The sequence below is a fragment of the Schistocerca piceifrons genome, chromosome X, assembly GCF_021461385.2.
Source record: "Schistocerca piceifrons isolate TAMUIC-IGC-003096 chromosome X, iqSchPice1.1, whole genome shotgun sequence".
Classification (NCBI taxonomy): Eukaryota; Metazoa; Arthropoda; class Insecta; order Orthoptera; family Acrididae; genus Schistocerca; species Schistocerca piceifrons.
The window spans coordinates 677,776,908-677,798,066 of NC_060149.1; the positions used below are offsets into that span (position 1 = coordinate 677,776,908).

At 39.2% G+C, this 21,159-nt stretch overlaps 1 protein-coding gene across 1 annotated transcript in view; it reads right to left on the reverse strand.

Moving 5' to 3' along the window:
* LOC124721848 overlaps positions 1-21,159 on the reverse strand; it is a 63,999-nt gene that overhangs the window by 13,879 nt on the left and 28,961 nt on the right. Inside the window, exons 2-3 of the mRNA XM_047246979.1 lie at positions 13,922-14,082; positions 13,096-13,486 (exon numbers count right to left, since the gene is read on the reverse strand). Of these exons, the coding sequence (XP_047102935.1) occupies positions 13,096-13,486; positions 13,922-14,082 (552 nt within the window). The remainder of the gene's footprint in view (positions 1-13,095; positions 13,487-13,921; positions 14,083-21,159) is intronic.

Genomic DNA, 21,159 nt, shown 5'->3' on the forward strand with positions numbered 1-21,159 from the left:
CAACTGAAATTCAGATAAATGTGGCTGGCTGACCACTGGTATAAAAAATGGGAAAGAATCAACAACTCTGAATTATGATGAAACCTTTGGATATGCATTCTCTAGCATGTGCAGATATGTTATGCTGTAGGAATTTTTCATAGTGAGTACCGTATTTATTCGAATCTAAGCCGCACTTTTTTTCCACTTTTTGTAATCCAAAAAACCGCCTGCGGCTTAGAATCGAGTGCAAAGCAAGCGGAAGTTCTGAAAAATGTTGGTAGGTGCCGCCAAAACTAACTTCTGCCGTCGAATATATGTAGCGCTACACAGGCATGCTTTGTAGGCACAAAGATAAATACTGGCACCAAAACCTCTGCGTTAGTAAATAAATTAAAAAAAAGGTGGAAGACTAGATTTTTTTTCTCCGCCCCGAGTTTCGACCACTGCATATTCATACATTATCCAATGAAGTAAATACAAACTCCGTATTGTTCATGTTCGAATGTAGCAGAATTTCAATGTAGTACGAAAATCCGACTGGCAAGACTGTTTGGGATATTTGTCAATGTGGCAAACTCTACGTCCTGAATTTTTTCCTACCTGTGAGAAGAGATGGTTGCTAATAGGAACCTGATGAAATGTGAATCACATGCAGTATTCTCTTCACCATAAGAATAATACGAATATAAACATTTTGCCATGTATTCTTTCGTGTTTGCTGCTATCTCATTTAAATCCTGTATACCTAATAAACTACGAAACTAGAGTGAGACACCAGCAAACGCGGAAGAATATACATATCGTATCATGTTTATATTCGTATTCTTCTTGTGCCTAATAGTGATACAGTCAGAAATGAAGCACGGCAACTGACTAGATTTTTAAATCTAAGATGACTCTAATTTCTGTGCAGAATTTGATGTACTAAAGAAGCGGTCGCAAAGATTTTCAAATGGAGAAAAATTTTTGCCTATCTCTCGTTCAGAACATGTTCTATCATACGCAGTCTATTATTTGGTTCTTGTTGATCATTATCAAAGAAAGCAGCTGTGTAAGTATCAACAAATAGCAGACTATTGCCATTGCTTCGCTAATGAGATGATTCCTCTCTCTTTTTTTTTTCTTTTTAAATTTTAAGCAGTGGTAGCGCGCACAAAAGCAAGCCATGCCGCGAGCGGCGACAGGCCGTAAACACGACTATCAGAATGTGACGAACAATGCATGACGCAGTACAGTAATGCATTTTCAGCTTAGAGTGACGTAAACACCTACAACAAAGAAAACGGCACTTATCAGATCAAAGCAAAATAAGCAATCGATTCAAACCAGGCGAAGCACGTGAAAAAGGAAGAGTACCCGTATAAACACGGACGGAGCGCCTGGCGCATAGCAATGGCTACCCGGTAAAGATTAACTGCTAAGCTTACGACTCCAACCAAACTACTGTAGCGGTATCGTCATTCATTCGACCTAAATTGTGTCTCATGTTACAATGGACCAACTTTGTTTCGATTTGGAGGTGCGGCCTAAAACTTTTCTCTCCCCTTGAATTTCGAGTCTCAAATTTCAGGTGCGGCTAAGATTCGGGAAATTTTTTTTTCCTTTATTTCGTGTCTCATTTTTCAGGTGCGGCTTAGATTCGAGTAAATACGGTAGTTGTCACCAGATAGCTGGTTGCTACTCCCCAGCTTCTCTACTTAGGAGTATGGCTGGCCCAGTAACTAACCGGATACGTTTATAATGCACATTTTGGGGTATGAAGGTTGCACTGACACTAGATGCCATAGTTCTTGAATTATTCAAGAAAAACATACAAATTTGACTGTCAAATGTGTTTCTCTTGAATAACTTGAAAACAGTGGCCTCCTGTGGAAACGTATCCCAGTACAAAATTTAAGTACTTTAAATTTCATACAAAAAGATTCTGTTCCTTTTTCTGTAGGACTCCTAGATTGCACATAGCAAGTGCAAGAGTATGAAAATCTCATGCACAGTTTTTGAAGGCATTGTAGGTTGCATAAAACCCATTGATAGTGGCAATTCCACATCTAAAATAGCACTTTCAGAGAAAAGATCTCTGTAGGTGGGGGAGATGACCATAGAAGCATCAATCATGCAACTGAACCATGATGTAGTACCTCTTACTAATATGATGTGATTGGTGGATGTCTACGAATATCGCTATAAGATTACATTTCCACAGGAATGATCTTGACTAATTGCCTCTATGAACACTAAGATGTCAAAAGTAGACCAGTGTTTTTCCGAATCCACATTGGAGGGAACTAGTTACATTTCTTATTTACAAGGTCCACATAAAATACTTGTTAACCACGTAGCCTACGATGCATTTGTGATATAAACTCGCAAATGAGATGTGCGCCCATGTTGATACTAAATAAGAACATGAACACAACTATTATGGACACCACAATAATAGTAAAATAGCAACAGGTAGTTTCGTGACCACTCTTTTTAATGACACATTTCAAAAATATCAATATCAGATTCTGGAAAGAGATTTTTACAAAACCAATTACAAATTGTGAACACATTGTACAAGTGTGGTATAATCAGGTATTATATATACCAATTAAGGGACACGTGCCATACAATGTAATGAGTCAACTTAAGTGTACCATATTGAATAGGAACTGAACATCTCTGGCTGGAGAGCCACGCAAGAAAACTGAAGTTGTCACTAGGTAGCAACATCTCGTACACAACCAAAGCCAATGAATGCCAAAAAACTTATACAGAAAGGCACTTTTTTGTAATTACTACTGCTTTGTTCCACATAATTAATAACATAAAAATTAGTGTGCAATGTGAGACCTTGCACTATAGGTTCTGGTTATGAAGTATAATTTGTAGCAATATCTGTCTATTGTACGTATTGAAATTTTGCACAACTAAAATTGGCACAGCACCTACTTAGTGAATACAGTATGTAGTAAAATGTAAAAGGATAAAAACAATGTTTCAGGGGTAAACTCCTGTTTCTGTACAGTATACCATAATAAACAGTGGCTACAACCAATAAAAGTACATCAAGTACCACATTATAAAACTAGCCTAATGTTTACAGTGGGGCAAAGCAGTAGTAATTACAAAAAAAAAAAAAAAAAAAAAAAAAAAAAAAAGTGCCTTTCTGTACACATCTTTTGGTATTCATTGGCTTCACTTGAGTACGATATGTTGCCACCTTACAGCTACTTTAGTTTTCTTGGGTGGCTCTCCAGCCACGGATGTTCAGTTCCTCTTCAATTACGCACACTGAACTTCACTCAGTACACTGTAGTGTGTCTGTTCACTTAACTAGTATGTTTAATATCTGGCTATACCACATTTGTACAATGTGTTTGAAACTTGTAATTGGTTTTGTAAAAATCTCTTTTCAGAATCTGATGATGATATTTTTGAAACATGTCATTAACAGTAGTGGTCACAAAAATACCTGTGGCTATTTTACTATAATCATAACATTTGTAATAGCTATTCCCATACTCCTATCTAGTAGTCTACAACTTTTCCACAAAATTTCATGAGGGCTGTAACATGACAGTAACTTACATGCAGGCCATCCCTCCCCAGATTTAAGAGAGGAACAATGACAGCTTCTTTCCATGAGTCAGGGTATTGCCCCTCAGACCAGAACTTGTTACAAAAGGTAACTAAGATTTCTTTCCATACCTAGCATAGATGTCGTAACTAGTCCTAAAGAATCGCATATTATTCTGGTGTGATTTCATGGGAAGTAGTGAATGTAGAATAGAATTCAAGAAGAAGGGCAGGCTGCAATTTCAATTCTTTGTTAGAGTAAATATTAACTCGGAGCATCACCAGGTCTTACTTGTAGCACAAAAATCCAATCTCTGGCTCAGACAAGGTGATATTCTGTAGAAATATTGTGCCACTGTGTGTGTTGCCTCATGTGGTGTATTTGTTGAGCACCCCATTGTTTTAAAATGGTTGTCAGGTGAATTGCCCTATCTTTCGCTGAAATCCTGCTTACTGATTCCCACACTTCTGTGGAAGATGTTGGGGCAATTACTGTATTTTACGAACTATAAGATGCACTTTTTGCTTCAAGACATTGCCTCCAAAATTCAGGTGCATCTTATACTCAGAATCAATATAAAAACGTCCAAAATTCCCGGCCGTATTAAAAACGGCCATATATTCGATGCTGCAGGAAACCTGTCTCTATCTGGCAACAATGAATTCCACTGACAGTAGCAGTGCACTGATGCAACAAACATAAGTTGCGGGGATTCACAAGCTTACTAACACACTGCCTCCCTCCTGCCCACTGCATCACTACAGTCTACGGTGCCACTGATCTTGAATTGAAAGTGGTTTGTGTTGTTGGTAATAGTACAATATTTTCGTTAGTAGCTACCTTTGTAATGGGAAAAAATAAAAGGTATTCATACAATACAAGCAATACATTGAAAGTAATAGAATATGTATAACAACATGGAAACAGAGCAGCTGAGCAGCGTTTTGACCCTCCAAAACATAAAAAAAACCTCACGAGTGGTGATCTAGTAAAGCAGAACTGAAAAAAAAAGTGTGGAAGACTAAATGTGCAAATAGAGGAATAAATGGTAAATGACCAAAACTAGAAGATGATGTACTGAAATGGATTCAAGGACACCATCAAAATGCCACTGGAATTGATATATGCTCACAAGCTTGTGCTACAGCGGAACTTAACAGACTTAAAGCATGGAGTTGGTTGGAGGTACAGGTTTATGAAGCATCATGAACTTAAAAAGTGAACCAAAACCAAAATATATCAGAAAATGCCAAGAGAGTATGAAGAGAAATATTATCTTTTCAATGCTTTATTGTTTAAAATTGAAAGAAAACTGGTGTGGAACTATGCCAAATAGCAAATATGGATGAAACTCCTTGGACATTTGATGTACCGAGTAACAAAACATCAAAGGTGCTAAAACTGTAAATATAAAAAACAAGTAGACATGAAAAATGCACTACACTGCTGTCCTTTCATGTTATGCTGATAGTACTAAATTTAATCCAATGATCATTATCAAGGGCAAAACAATGCCAAAACCTTCTGCAATACCATCACATGGTGCCATTCATTTACATGACAATGGTTGGACGGACATGGCTTGTATAAAATTATGCATTAACAGAGTGTGAGAGAGAAGGAAAGTTGCTTGACTGAAGAAGAGTTCTCTTCATGTGCTAGATCACTTTAGTAGTCATTTGAAAAATTCTGTGAAAGAGAAACTGAGACAGGGAAATACAGAGCTTGCAGTTATTCTGTGAGGACTAATTGCAACCTCTTGACATCTCGAAAAATTAATCGTTTAAAGTATATATGAGAGAGCAGTTGAACAAATGTATGACTGATGAAACCTAACAAGAATTCACACCGAAAGGAGCTTTAAAACAGCCTACAATCACACAAGTGTGTCAACAGATAAAACAGTTGCAGTCAAGAGTGAGAAGACATTATTGGTAAACCTTTCAAGAAGTGCAGCATAAGTAACGCTCTCAACGGCAGTAAAAACAATCTTATATATACGAAGGCAACAACAATGGTGACAGAGAGGAAGAAGAAGAGGAAGAAGAAAGTTCAGATGAAGATCTTCAGGGATTTTAAAGGTCAGTTCGGCTATATAAACTAAGAATTTGTTTTAGTCTGGCTTTTCAATATTATAATAAAAATAGTCAAAATGTTATTTTAAAACATTGCTTGAAAATTAAGGTGTTTCTTACAGTCCATAGCATCTTAATAGTCCGTAAAATACTGGTTTTCATGACCTCTTATTGTGATTTCAACTGGCTCTCTCATTACCCTTCAGGCTTTAGCCTTTACAACCCAGGTCAAAAGAGTCTCTGTAGGTGGTCTGTTCCTGAATCTTCACAGCATCAGCATCTGTCCACTTCAGAGTGATACAGTTCCTTCCACAATGGTCCATCTTCTCTCTAAGGAAGTCTGAGGTGGTGGTTAGTGTTTAACGTCCCGTCGACAACGAGGTCATTAGAGACGGAGCGCAAGCTCGGGTTAGGGAAGAATTGGGAAGAAAATCGGCCGTGCCGTTTCAAAGGAACCATCTCGGCATTCGCCTGAAGCGATTTAGGGAAATCACAGAAAACCTAAATCAGGATGGCCGGAGACGGGATTGAACCGTCGTCCTCCCGAATGCGAGTCCAGTGTGCTAACCACTGCGCCACCTCGCTCGGTAAGGAAGTCTGAAGTGGATTCTAGAATATTACAGTCATTAAATGTTTCATTCAGTTCTGGAGACGGTCTTGTTGCTGAATAACATCCAATTAACTTAACAGAGTGCAGCTTGTTTTACAGAGGATCCACTTTCGAACAATGGAAATCCTAGGTTGGAATATAAATAATATTATGAAAAAGATAGATGGCTACTCACTGTAAAAATGACACACTGAGTTGCAGACAGGCACAACAAAAAGAGTGTAACACATTTGAGCTTTCAGCCAGGTTGGAATATAAACAATATTATGAAAAAGATAGATGGCTACCCACAGAAAGCAAAACAAACACACATCCACATAAGCAACCAGACCTCATGCACACAACCACTACCTCCAGCACACTACTACTACCTCCAGCAGCTCTGGGCAGAATGTAACTGTTGTAACAAATGGAAGTAACAATCCAGATTGGGGGCGGGAAAGTGGACGGGACAGCAGGATACGGGTGGAGAGGGAGAAGTGAGCATTGTCTGGTGGAGTGTGGAGGGACTATGGCAGGAGAAGGTTGCCAGGTGCAGTGTCATGAGGCTGTGGTGGAGGGAGGGGGGTGGGGAGCAGCAAAGGAGAGGAACAGAGAAGGGGAAAAGACTGGTGGGCATGTTGGCAAGGGAAGATTTCAGCAGAAGAGGATGTGTTGTAAGGATAACTCTCACCTGTGCAGTTCAGAAAAGCTGGTGGTGGAGGGGAGGATCCAGATGGCACGTGTTATGAAGCAGCCACTGAAATAAACCATGTTATTTTCAGCTGCATGTTGTAAGGATAACTCTCACCTGCGCAGTTCAGAAAAGCTGGTGGTGGAGGGGAGGATCCAGATGGCCCGTGTTATGAAGCAGCCACTGAAATAAACCATGTTATTTTCAGCTGCATGTTGGGCCACAAGGTGGTCCACTTTCCTCTTGGCCACAGTTTGGTAGTTGTTATTCAGCCTGGTGGACAGCTGGTTGGCAGTCATACCGATATAAGAAGATATGCAATGATTACAGCAGAGCTGGTATATGACATGGTTGCTTGCACAGGCGGCTCAGCCTCTATTAGGGTAGGATAAACCTGTGACAGGACTGGAACAGGAAATGCTCAGTGGGTGGGTTGGGCAGATATTGTATCTGGGTCTTCCACAGGGATATATTCCCTATGATAAGGGGTTAGGATTATGAGTGGCATTGGGATGGACTAGGATGTTGTAGAGGTCGGGTGGGTGACGGAACACCATTTTCGGAGGGGTGAGAAGGGTCTTGGGTAGGATATCCACCATTTCGGTGCATGATAGATAATGAAAGCACTGACAAAGACTGTGGTTCAGTTGTTCCACTCTGGGGTGGTATTGGGTGGCAAAGGGGACGTCATTCGTAGCTGGTTCTTGGGTGTGGTGGTAGGATTGGGGTATGTGGGGATATGGCACAGGAAATCAGTTTGTGGACTAGTTCTGGGGGAATTGTGTGTGTGTGTGTGTGTGTGTGTGTGTGTGTGTGTGTGTCACTATAACTTTCTGAGACACCCTGTAGTTGCTTCTTGTGACCTAGAGGGGTAGACAGAGTGGGGAATCACCTGCTCTATCTCCAGTTTCCAGACCTACGAAAGAGGAAGCGCATGAACACCATATGGCGACCTACCTCCCCTCACGTTTCTACTCCTCACAACCCCCCCCCCCCCCAAATCACCCTGTATCACCCCAGGAACACAATTTTCCCTTAATATGGCACCACTGCAACACACATTTAATTTTTAATCAACTTTAAAAACAAACAATTTTATATTGTTACAACACCATTTTTTAATAATCTGCAATTATTCCATCTGCAATGAGGAAGCTATTAGTCTCAGAGAAGAAACGAATAGGACCTTTTTTTCACGACATTGGTGTAGTCTAATTTGGTACTGGGAAACATTTGCGCTAGGAGCCACAGTTTTCGAATTATTCGAGAAAAATATAAAAAAAGTCATATTTAAATGTCCCAATGCTCACGCCTCACCCAATAGGATTTTTAGTATGTTGTTGAAGATACTCCTCTCCTAGCACTGCGCAAAAATTTGTGACTGTATAGCCCCCCCCCCCCCCCCCCTATTTTTTCCCCCTTTGTTAACTGGAGTAGTATGTAGAAGTTTCCACTAAGAGAAGGCTATTACAGAGGCATTTCACTGATATAAGTGTCCCAGCCAGCCCCTGTAAACCCTTCTTTGCTACTGGAAAGGGCAAGAACATATTAGCACATTGAAATTTTCTGGTTACTTGTTTCTACTCTTTGCTTAGAACACACGTTTGTGGGTTACCCCCCCCTCATTTTCTTTATTGGTTACTGGGCATTAACACTGCAAAATGAGCTCCCAAGAAGGCCAAGAGAGTAATCATTGATCATCAGGAGCCATCTGAGTCCCACAAAAAGTTAGAGATATTAAGTACAGCTACAAAGAGAACCATATACCTACTGGGGTGTGGCATGTGCCCCACGTTCTGCTCAGTAAAAGCTGTTCTTTGAGTGAGTTTCGGAAGTTCTTCAAAGACTGTAAAAAGTGCTGGCACTAGCATATTATTTCTGTGGGGGATTGCTATGAAGGGGACAAAGTTGATGTTGATAAATAAAGACTCTTTAAGAAAAACAAACACTCCTGTTACTTTTTGATCATAACTCATAGCTACAGACATGCATGAGCTTTAAATTCAAGGGGAGCACGGAGAGAAAGAATAAACCTTATGAAACTGAAAACGTTACTTTACTGAGAAATACGCAATGATGCCTACCGGCTGAGGATGACACCGTGGTCGGCCTGTACTGTTGTCCCTTCTGAGGCCTATTAGGACAGAGTTTAGAGATTTACAGGGTGTCTACGTGGACAAGGAAAAAAAAAAATCCCGGATTTTTCCCGGTTAAAAATACACTTTCTCCCTGGCGAAAACACACTTTTTCCGTGTTAAGTGACCGTATACTATTCCTTGGCCCTCATCAATCCTTTGAATGTTTATGGTTTTATATACCGACGTAGAATTTCCTGCCAATTTAGAAAACGAAACTCAGGGGGGAAAAAACACGTTTTGAAACACCTTTGATGTGCAGCAATGTGTACGCTGCATAGTTTCGTAATACGTAGGTATAAATTCGAATTCCACCAAATACCGCATGTTACTTTCCAAAGAATTGAAGTCAGGATTGTGATGCGCTTTTGTAAGCCACTCATCACTCATGTCATGTGATCTCGCCATCTGATGACAGCATAGGACACGTGATGTCGACAGTCATTAGCAAGATCACTCTTAAGTAGCGCAAAAACACAAATAAGAAAAGTTAATGGTTTAAATTAATACACACAGCATTCATATATAATATTGGTCTCCAAGATTAATAAGCTGGAAGAGAAGCTAAGCTTCCACATATGTTGATCTTTTCTGCACGTGATTCACTTTAAGATCAATCACACAAATTTGCCAGTAAAATTTTTAATAACGACGTAAATGTGTGATCTCCTGAGCTCAAAATTCTTCAAAATGGCCGTCCTCAAAGAGTTGATTTTTAAATGAGAGTCAAACGCTTTGTTATTTAAGAAATTCATCGTACATTCTCGCACATGGCTCATCTTGCGTAAAAGGAAATTTGCTTTTAGCGCATGTAACGCTTTTCAAACCACCGTTCGCAATATTTTGCTGCTACCTGTTAGAAATAGGTTCGTTTTAGCAGTTGCAAGAGAGCGCACAGATAACAGTTGTCACCACGCGATGATGCAGGAAGGCCCTATGTTCGTACGTGTAAAACATTAAAAGATCTTACATTATGTCATAAAATAAACAAGACATCAAAGGAAACTTCAAGAGAATTTTGTGAACCATACTAAAATGCATAATTCGGCTTAAAGTGCACATTCGTATGTCCAAATTCGGATGTATATTTTCTTGGAGTACCAGTAGTGTATTATCTCATGTTCGGTTCTTTATTATGGCATAATGCATACGTGCACTTGAAATCAGCGAACAGTTGAAACCAACCAACAGTGTGAAATTAAACAGTTCGTTTCAAATAAACTGACTACCTCAGCAGAAAAGATAAATAAAAGCCAAATCTCTTTAGCAAACCGACAAAGATAACTTCACCGTTCCGCAAGGCGATTAATGCTTGACTGTCAGAAAGGTGGAAATAAAATCTGAAACTAATAACATATTTTAGCCATCCGTAACTATGTGAACGTATTTTAATTCATTTGATATCTCCCGGTCACAAAAATCCGTTTTATCATTTAACGTGAGAGAAATAAACGAAGAGGAAAGAACAAAATCACTAGACGTAAACACAGGTCACGTGGAGGCGACCCACCTCCCCACCACAACTCGGACTGGCTCGAATGGCTCTGAGCACAAGTCGGACTGCTCTGTGCATCAGCCCCGGATCTACGATATTTCCGAACCGGGGCAATATTAAGTAGTGGCGCCCAGCCACACTTCCGTAACCAGAAGCGGGAGACGGTACTACTCATACGCAACTCTACTACGCATGCACAAGAGCCCGCCCGCAACTGCTCAAAGGAATCTAAAGTAAACAGTTGTCACGTCACGCTCATCGGAGGCAGTTTCTTGTTATGAAGTATTGCATAGTCTTCCAAAAGCATTTGACACAATTTGCTGTTGGCAGACGCTTGTATGAGCACTGTGTTTTGTTGATGTATACGGCCCATTTCCTTTGCAACTTAAGTTTATTTTATGTTTTTTTTTTTTTTTTGTTGCTGCAGTGTTATTCTGCAGTAGCGGGTTACAGTAACATTCTTTGTTAGAGTATTGGTTATTACCACTCAAAATCACAAAAATTTAACTGAAAACTAAAACAATGAAAAATTCCCGGAATTGTAAACAATTCCCGGGTTTTTCCCGGTTTTCTCCCGGATGAAAAAATTCCCGGGTTTTTCCCGGATCTTCCGGTTGTCCCGGGTCATATACACCTTGGATTTAGTACATTTGCAAAAAATAAATTGCTTCTGGGTTAATTCAATAATGTGTTACTCTGCCCCATGCACTGTAACATTATTGGATCCCTAATTGTGCAGTCAGCAAGGTCGTCAGACTTGTCCCACTCTTCAGCAACATCAATCCTGAGGTCAACCACTGTGTGAGAAGGCGTCCTACATCAATGCACTGCAACTTTCAACTGATATCAAATATGATCCTTTAGGTTCTTGTTAGCAGATACCACAGATCATTCCTTTCGCATGGCAAAATATTGATTTTAGGGCTTGACAGTGGGTTGAAGGATCCTGCCTCATTACTGCACTGCCCTCCCATTACCCTCGATAGTGATGAGAAGCATCCAGTCTCCATGTGCAATACAGGCTTGAAACAAGACTGACTCATCTTCCTGCTGAACCCACATGCCTTACACAAACATTGTTACCCGGACACCTCCACACTTTTCTACAACACTCAATCAACAGATGTGATAAATCCTGCACTCATAAATGAAGAGTACTAGACACTACTGATCCACGTTCTATTCAATGTGTTGTTTCTCTCACTTTCTTTGTGCACCATGGTGCTCAGGGGTTTGTAGTGTGGTTCATGTCAGATGCCTGGAAGCAAAATTGTTCATATGGAGATGGCTGCATACTGTCTGTATTGGCACAGCCCTACCAACTGCCTTCAAAAGGCAGTGCACAGATCTATTGTATTCTCCTCAAGGTACCTAGAAGCCATAATTTGGTGGTAGTTATCATTAGCTGATGTTGCTGGTTCCATGCAACCACTATTAGGCAGATCTTCAATGTTTTGCATCTCTCCATAGTGAGTGAATGTTCAAATGATGTCATAATGTTCTTTGCCAATTCAGCACGAAACTTCCTATGTTGATAATCTTTCTTGCTGTAAAGTCACAATGTGAACACAGCCTAAAATTGAAATGATCCTTCCAGGCTAGTTGGTTGACTAAACAGTATGTACAAGTGACATTAGAGACACAGCAAACACTACTGAACTGCACTAGAAATGCAGGCTTACTTTTACCTCCACAACACATGTGGCAGAATGCAGCAACTATCTGTGATCAAAAGAGTATTAAGACAGAGGTTTCTGGTTAAAAAACACAAACTATGCAAGTAATAAGAGTCAAACAATGGAAAATCCAGGATGTTAAGAATATTGTGACAGTCTTCTGACTGTGCCTATCTGCAACTCAGCATCTCCACTATATAGTGAGTAGCAACTTTTCGTAATACTGTTACAACTAATGAGAGTGTTACATAACTTTTTTCTTATACTCCAAAAGCAACTTTATGGTGTCAGGCAGGAGGTACCTCATGTACCACTATTATTTCCCTCTTCCCTGTTCAACTTGTGAATGGTGTGTAGGAAGAATGAACGCCAGCAAGCCTACAAATGAAGTGAAATTCCTCTAATTTTACAATCAGTGTCATTTTCAGAAATAATTCAATATGAAAGAATGGTGGACTCAATAAAATGGATCAGATGCTTAGACAACACAGCAGAAACACAAGGAAGGCAGATTTTGGTTTAATGTCTTTAGAGGAGCAAAACCTCATATTGGGGAATGATGGGGAAAGAAATCTGGTGTGCCCTTTTCAAAGGGCCATCCTGGCACTGCCTGAAGATATTAGGGGAAATTGTGGAAAAACTAGATCTGTATGATCAGACAGGAATCTGACATACCATCCTCCCAAATACAAGTTCATTGTCTTAACCTTTGTGGCACCTCATTTGGTGGTAGAAATATGTCCAAATTTTTTAATTACATGTTGTGATGCAAGAAAATACAAAAGTGCTTACGGTATCTTCACAACTGTGTTAGAAAAGTACGCTATTAAGAAAATATACTGTTCCAAGGCTTCAGAACATTATAGATTGTAGATGTATTAACTTACCTCTTCCATTTCAATAACAGGTCTCTTCAGTGTTATCTTTTTTGCTTTAGTAGGTTCTGAACAAACATCCTTCTTTGCATTTTGTTCTTCATTTTGGCTCTTCTCTACTTTTACATCAGCTTTCTTGTCAGTTGATTTACTTTTAATGATTATTTTGTCAAGGAAATTATCACCTCCATTACTTGCTTTACTGCTTCCAGATGTGGAGGTGCTGGTGTTCAACTTGATCTTTTTACTCTGAGTAAGATCTGGAGGTGGTTTTAAACGATCCTTTCCTGTATGGTCAGAGTGCTGTTTCTGACGATTTGAATATGGCATTGTTGATGATGACGACAATAATGACAAGGATGATGCTGATGATGATGATGGGCTATTGTTTGTAACAGATGTGCTGTATTGGGAAAGAAAATACATTGAAAACATCTGTACAGTACTTACAAAATACAGTTGTTAAGAGTATTTAAAATATTTCAGCATTAAGTAAATATGAGTCGGTTAGCTGCTTTTTCAAAATGCTTAATGAAACATGAGACTGCAAAAATCAACTTAATCTCAGACTAATCCAGTAACCAAGCCGTTCAGTATCCAAATCACGATCCCAGACCTCATACTTGTAAATGAGTGACATACAAGAAAGCAATGATTCTACTCAGTAACTTAACATGATACCAAGAAATTAGAAATCCTTAAATTGTGTCAAATGTACAGATAATGAGCTACACATCTCACAAACAAGCAAATATTTTTGCTTTATTTTAGGAATAGCATGAAGAACAAGCTATAACAATTTAAAAATGTTAAGCAAAGAGATAAAGTTGCCCGATACCTTTGCTTTGCCTTTTCCTGTTCTTGCTTTTCACGCATTTTTGTTAATTCCTTTCCTCTTCGAGAAAGTTTGTATTGCCTCTGTGGCAGAGGAACACACAGTCTATGAAAAACATCAAGAAGCTTACGCTTTGATATTCCGTAGTCCATCCGCACTCCCCTCTACAAAAGAACACACAAATGAACACAAATTTCAATTTTGTTGATGGTGATGCTTGAAATTACAGCTGCAAAGGACTTCCTCTCAAATACTACTACCCTTCATACTAAAATCAGGCACTCACCTACAGTGCATAGAAATATGTACTGGGCATGAAGGGGGTGATGACTGCAACAGGCGGGAGGAGAGGGATGATTGGAGAAAAAGTCAGATTTGAGGAAGTTTCATCAAGGAGAAGTATCTTATGCTAAAGGCAGTAAAAATTGTTAGATACATTTTAAATGAATTTTGAAACTAATTTTGGGACCCATGTTACGTAAATAAATTTTGTGTGATGTCAGTCTCACTCTGATTAACACAAAACCTAATTGTTTCTGTTTCAATTCATCCACTTAACACTACAAAACTGCTTATTAACTCTAGTAGTCATATGCACTCTGATTAACACAAAACCTAATTGTTTCTGTTTCAATTCATCCACTTAACACTACAAAACTGCTTATTAACTCTAGTAGTCGTATGTTGGCACACACCCAATAAGGTCTTTGCAGCTATTTGTACCACATTTAATTCTTTATCATCTTCAAGTACTTTCATCAACATTAATGGCAGGTATCAGGGCTATACAAATGTCAGGCGTTCAGCTGTACTCTCATGTTGAGACACATTTTCAGTAGCTCACTCACCTTTCTATAAGCACTTAGTTTTCTAACTATACTGCCAGCAATGAACCTCAAATGGTTTTTCTGAGACAGTATCATAGCAGTGTATGACATGCTGTTTCTGCTGTTCTTTCAATAAAACAGTGTGTTCGGTCATCAGTTTCTGAAAGAATGCTTCTGCCTCTGACATTAAAACTGTAATTTTTATCAAATTTTTCATTATGTAGTCCAATAAATCTGTAACTTGGTCTTTCTACAGTTCATTTTAGAAATGTATTCAATACAGAGTTGTGTGGGTTAGTCTCTAAATTTCTGGGGCTGTATTATAAAACTTTCAGTAGAAGTCTTAGTATCAACTGACTTAATAAATGGCACTGCAAGATTAAGAATTGGTAAATTATTGTACTTAAAATCCCATTTACTAGTAGCAAATGAGGTACATGACAAACTAGGCACGTGATACGGCACCAAACATAGATAAACTGAATGAATACTGTGAGAATAAATGCCAACAGCAGTATATGGAAAGTGGATGTGTAAAGAAATAAAACAGGTTTGTTATGCGATTCAACACCAGTTATAAACTTGTAGTTCTGGAGGAGTACATCAAAGTAATTCATAAAAATTCCCATCGAGACAAGACAAGTGGCACATATTCGAGAGTCCAGTTATATTATCAAGGATTCAAGAATTTTACAATGGTTATGCTGACACTACACACAAAAGAAAGAAAATAAAGAGATTCAATAATTTACACACTTGGTATGACACACTATATTAATCAATGTGAAACAGATCAGATCTGTCAGTTTTTATTTTGAGTGGAAAATACTAACAACATGAACCAAACATTACTGTATATCTTGCACTGACATGTTTATTTTTGTTTGACACTGTGCTGTGCAGCTGAACATACCTTCTCTTCTAATAACACATTCACTTGCATGTGTAATTGTATCCCACCTTTAGCTTCAACCGACAGCTTCAAATGCTAAACTGAATACAACAATGAAACAAGTCTAATGTAAAGTAGTTGTCTTGTATGTTTATGCCGTGTCCATTCCCGCCCCCTAGCTATGGGAAACATTTCAAGAATGCTAAGTCATATTCTTTCGAGACAAAATCAGTAGTATTACGACTATCATTAGATATGAGCAATGTGTCGCTGTGGTATGACACTGGGCTCGCATAAGGGAATGGTGATTCAGTTCTTTGTCTAGTCATCCAGATTTTTTCAGCAATTTTTCTAATCTGATTAAGGCTGACGCTGGGTTGGCTTCTTTGAAAAGTGGACGGGTGGTTTCCCTCCTATCCTTCACCAATCTGATCCTGAGCTCCATGTCTTATGACACCACCAACAGAATGTTGAACTCTAATTTTTCTTCCTTCTGTATCTGTAGAGTATTATTACTATGTTACTTAAAATCCGTCTTGATTGCAAATTTTTTTATTATTCATATGACCGGTTTCGGTTCATTCAGAACCATCTTCAGATCTGTAAAAATAATTATACTAATTTACTATTTCACGAAAGCAAATCTTTTTCATCCTATCTTATCAACATCAAATGTACCAGAACGTACCTGATATTTAAGTTACAAGAGTAACCCGTCCAATTCAGCAACTTTCACATGCTACGTCACATAAAATTGGTTGGCAGAGTGCACGTCATTTATATTAATTATAACACTATTACCGACAGGTGGCGTCTGGTACATTTGTTACATTCCATTTGCACATACTGTATTCAGTAGATCTTTTTTATATTAAAAATATTTAATTAAAATATGTAGATGTCAAAGCTAAAATCTGTACTTGTCAGGATTAAAAAACAGTAAAATTATCATTTTTATACGATCTAATAGGCATAGGGCGATTTATATATCTATGGTGCTGGTGTGAACTTGTTTTCTTCTACGGTCTGCTTCCGTGGTTCCCGCCACTTTGGTGTTGTGCCGCGGTCCGCTCAGTCGTCTGCTGTCCATCGCCGCGGGCAAGAGGGCTGCACAGGAGGGCCCCGTCAACGACGCCAGGCGTTGCACGCGTCTTCCGGCTTCTCCACCGCGCACCATCTCTCATCTCTCGGCCTGGATCTCCATACGCAACAGTTGTCATCTTAGTAGGTCGTCATAAATGCTAAAATAGGCGTTATGATTGAATTCGCTTTGTTCGTTGAGGATTAAATCCGGATCTTTATTTTTGTGGGTGTATAAGATGACAACTGTTGCGTATGGAGATCCAGGCCGAGAGATGAGAGATGGTGTGCGGTGGAGAAGCCGGAAGACGTGTGCAATGCCTGGCGTCGTTGACGGGGCCCTCCTGTGCGGCCCTCTTGCTCGCGGCGATGGACAGCAGACGACTGAGCAGACCGCGGCACAACACCAAAGTGGCGGGAACCACGGAAGCAGACCGTAGAAGAAAACAAGTTCACACCAGCACCATAGATATATAAATCGCCCTATGCCTATTAGATCGTATAAAAATGATAATTTTACTGTTTTTTAATCCTGACAAGTACAGATTTTAGCTTTGACATCTACATATTTTAATTAAATATTTTTAATATAAAAAAGATCTACTGAATACAGTATGTGCAAATGGAATGTAACACATGTACCAGACGCCACCTGTCGGTAATAGTGTTATAATTAATATAAATGGCGTGCACTCTGCCAACCAATTTTATGTGACGTAGCACGTGAAAGTTGCTGAATTGGACGGGTTACTCCTGTAACTTAAATATCAGGTACGTTCTGGTACATTTGATGTTGATAAGATAGGATGAAAAAGATTTGCTTTCGTGAAATAGTAAATTAGTATAATTATTTTTACAGATCTGAAGATGGTTCTGAATGAACCGAAACCGGTCATATGAATAATAAAAAAATTTGCAATCAAGACGGATATTAAGTAACATTATAAAATCACTGATTGCGGTTGTCCCATAAGACATTATGTCTGTTTTTGCAGAGTATTATTACAACTGATGCCCAGTAAACAAAGATTCACTGGGTGTCTAAGATTAACAGGCCCTGTATAAGATGATGTGTAAGTTGGCCATCCAGATGAGGGTAAAGGCTGCAGTTAATATCACCTGACTGTGATTTATTAGTAGCAGTCTAGTTGAAATAGCAAAAATGTATCATAAAACCATGTATTTTAATCTGCAACAGCCCTCCCATCATGAGCAACTAATTCTTTTAGAAAACAGTAACTTGCATTCACGATCTACAAAGACATATCCATCAGTTACACATTTCTTCAATCACTTATTAATATGAACAGCTAAAAGCTGGGGGACACGGAATGATGCACAGCCTACTTAGTGATGTACAATAAGGGTGCCATGTTATGAGTTAGCAACCTCTGTACTTATTTTATGACAGCAGTTTAGCCACTTTATTGAGTGTTTCTGAATGGAAGTAAATGACTGCTGGCTTAATTTCCTATTGCTGTTGACACATATTCAAACTTCCTGGCATATTAAAACTGTGTGCTGGACCAGACTCAAACTCGAGACTTTTGCTTTTCAGGAGCAAGTGCTATACCGACTGAGCTACCCAAGTATGAGTCAAAACACCTCCTCACAGCTTCAGTTCTGCCAGTACCTCATATCTCCTATCTTCCAAACTTCATGGGTGTGTGCCACAATCAAACCCTACCATCAGTTCTTATCAACTGAAATTGGGACTCATCTGACCAGGCCATGGTTTTCCAGTTGTCTGGGGTCCTACCAATATGGTCATGAGCCCGGAACATGGGCCCGGAAGAGGTGCTGCAGGTGATGATGTGTTGTATGCAAAGGCACTCCCAGTGGTTGTCTGCTACCATACCACATTAATGCCAAATTTCACTGCACTGTTCTAACGGGTACAATCGTCATACATCCAACATTGATTTCTGCATCTCTTTCACATGGTGTTACTTGTCTGTTGGTACTGACCACTCTATGCAGATACCACTGCTCTTGGTCATTAAGTGAAGGCCCTCGGCCAGTGTTGCCCATGGTGGAGGTAATGGTGAAATTTTGTATTCTTGGCACACTCCTGACATTGTGGATCTTGGAATATTGAATTGTATAACAATTTCCAAAACTGAATGTCCCATGCGTCCACATTCAAAGTCTTATAATTCCCATCTTGTGGTCATATTCACACCAAAAACCTTTCACATGAGTCACCTGAGTACAAATGACAGCTCCACCAATGCATTGCCCTTCTATACCTTGTGTACACAGTACTACTGCCATCTGTATATGTGCAAATCTCTATTCCATGACTTTCTTCACCTCAGTATTTGTTACATTAATAAGTGAGACTAATTCTGGGACATTCACATTCTGTAGTTAACTAATATTATGTTTAAATTTTCTTTTGTGACTTAAAAGGATGTACATTCCCCTCCATAAAAAGTACAAATGATGCACTCATGGCTCTATAATGTACAACTTATTGCTGAAACTTCCTGGCAGATTAAGACTGTGTGCCAGACCAAGACTCGAACTCGGGACCTTTGCCTTTTGCGGGCAAGTGCTCTACCATCTGAGCTACCCAAGCACGACTCACGACCCATCCTCACGGCTTTAATTCCACCGGTACATCATCTCCTACCTTCCAAACTTTGTTCTGGAAACTTATTGCTCATTGAACTAATAGATGGTACTTCGAAAATTCTGCATTTGCATGCCATGTGTCTGTGCTGCCCAAGTGTGTTAATATGTGTTCATATAAGCACCCATTCATGGACTTCATGTTACCAATAAAAGGAATTTTTATGGATGACCATCCGCCATGTCACCGGGCCACTATGGTTAGAGACTTGTTTGAAGACTATTCTGGAGAATTCGAGTGAATGATTTGTCCATTGACATCGCCTCACACAAATCCCATCAAACACTTATGGACATAAGCAACAGGTCAGTTTGTGCACATCATCACGCACTGGTAACACTTTCGCAATTATGGACAGCTATAGAGGCAGCATGCACAGAACTTCCAGCGACTTGTTGAGTCCATGCCACATCAAGTTGCTCCACTATGCTGGGCAAAATGAGCTCCAACACAATATTAGGTGATGTCCCATGACTTCAGCTCTGTGAATTTAGAATGGTTTGATTGGAAAATTAACTGAAACCTAAAATAAAGGGCAAAAAGTCTTAAAAGCTATGTATAGAATTAGAAAAAGTAGATTGAACACAATGGTGGCAGCATATTCATTGCCAAAAAAGCTCAGTAATTTCTAATGAGATAAACAGAGAACAATTACAAAACAACCTGACTGGAAATAAGCACCAAAATTGGGAGAGGGGGGAGGGGGGGGGGGAGGAAGCTCGCAATGACAACAAAGCACATTAATTTCAACAAAAAATTGTCTCAAAAACAACATGATTCCAAATTATGTGAAGACTGCCATCAAAACAAACACAACAACTGAAAAGAAAACATTGGAAAACACACGGAAACTCTGGGTGAAAAACGATCTGAAAGAAGTTTATATTGCAGAATTACAGTTGGCGATGTTGCTTCATAGACTAGAGTACGATACCATAACTGAAAAAGTCAGAAAGCACACCGAGTTCACCATACAGAAAACAAAAGCCACACAGAAGAATAAACTAGTTGACCTTATAAAACAAGTCACCTCTCAAACTGAACCAAAACAGCCAAAGGAAACACACATTCTACACACCTTTCCTCAACAACACCAATATAATATTCACTGCAGAAGAAGAGGCACTACTCAGCAGCAGTTTAAAACACAACATTACAGCTCCACTGGACCAAAAGAACCAAGCGAAGCTCATCACTAGTGTCCCACAGATTTCAACCATTGGCTTTAAGAAGCAAAATGACAGAATAGCAGCCTGCCACAAAATTAACAGAATTATTGAGAAGGAAATTGTAAAACCATTCCCAGCAAACAAGAAAATAGAAGAAGCCCTTACACATACTACTAAGACTAAATCAGACATGAATAATACAATAATTGTATCAGCTGACAAGGGTAATACAACTGTTGTAATGAACAGAGCTACATACATAGAAAAAACTTTAGACCTCTTCCAAACCAACAACATAACAGAAATACATAAAGATCCAACAGCTCGAATACAAAAAGAGATTAAACACATTTTAAACACCAATTTCCTACTCACCATCCAAGAGGCAAGAAACATTGTGACAATTAGTCCACAAGCACCTTGCCTTAGATCACAACCTAAGATACCCAAAAATGGGACCCCCATCAGGCCTACAGTGAACTGTGGAAACAGCCCAACATTAAACTCAACAATTTGCTCTTCAAAATTCTCAAAAAAAGCATATACATTCAATAATGAGAGAACACTTAAAAACACAGCAGAATTTACATAACATGTCAAAAATGTAGAAGTACCTGATGGAGCCACACTTGCTTCAT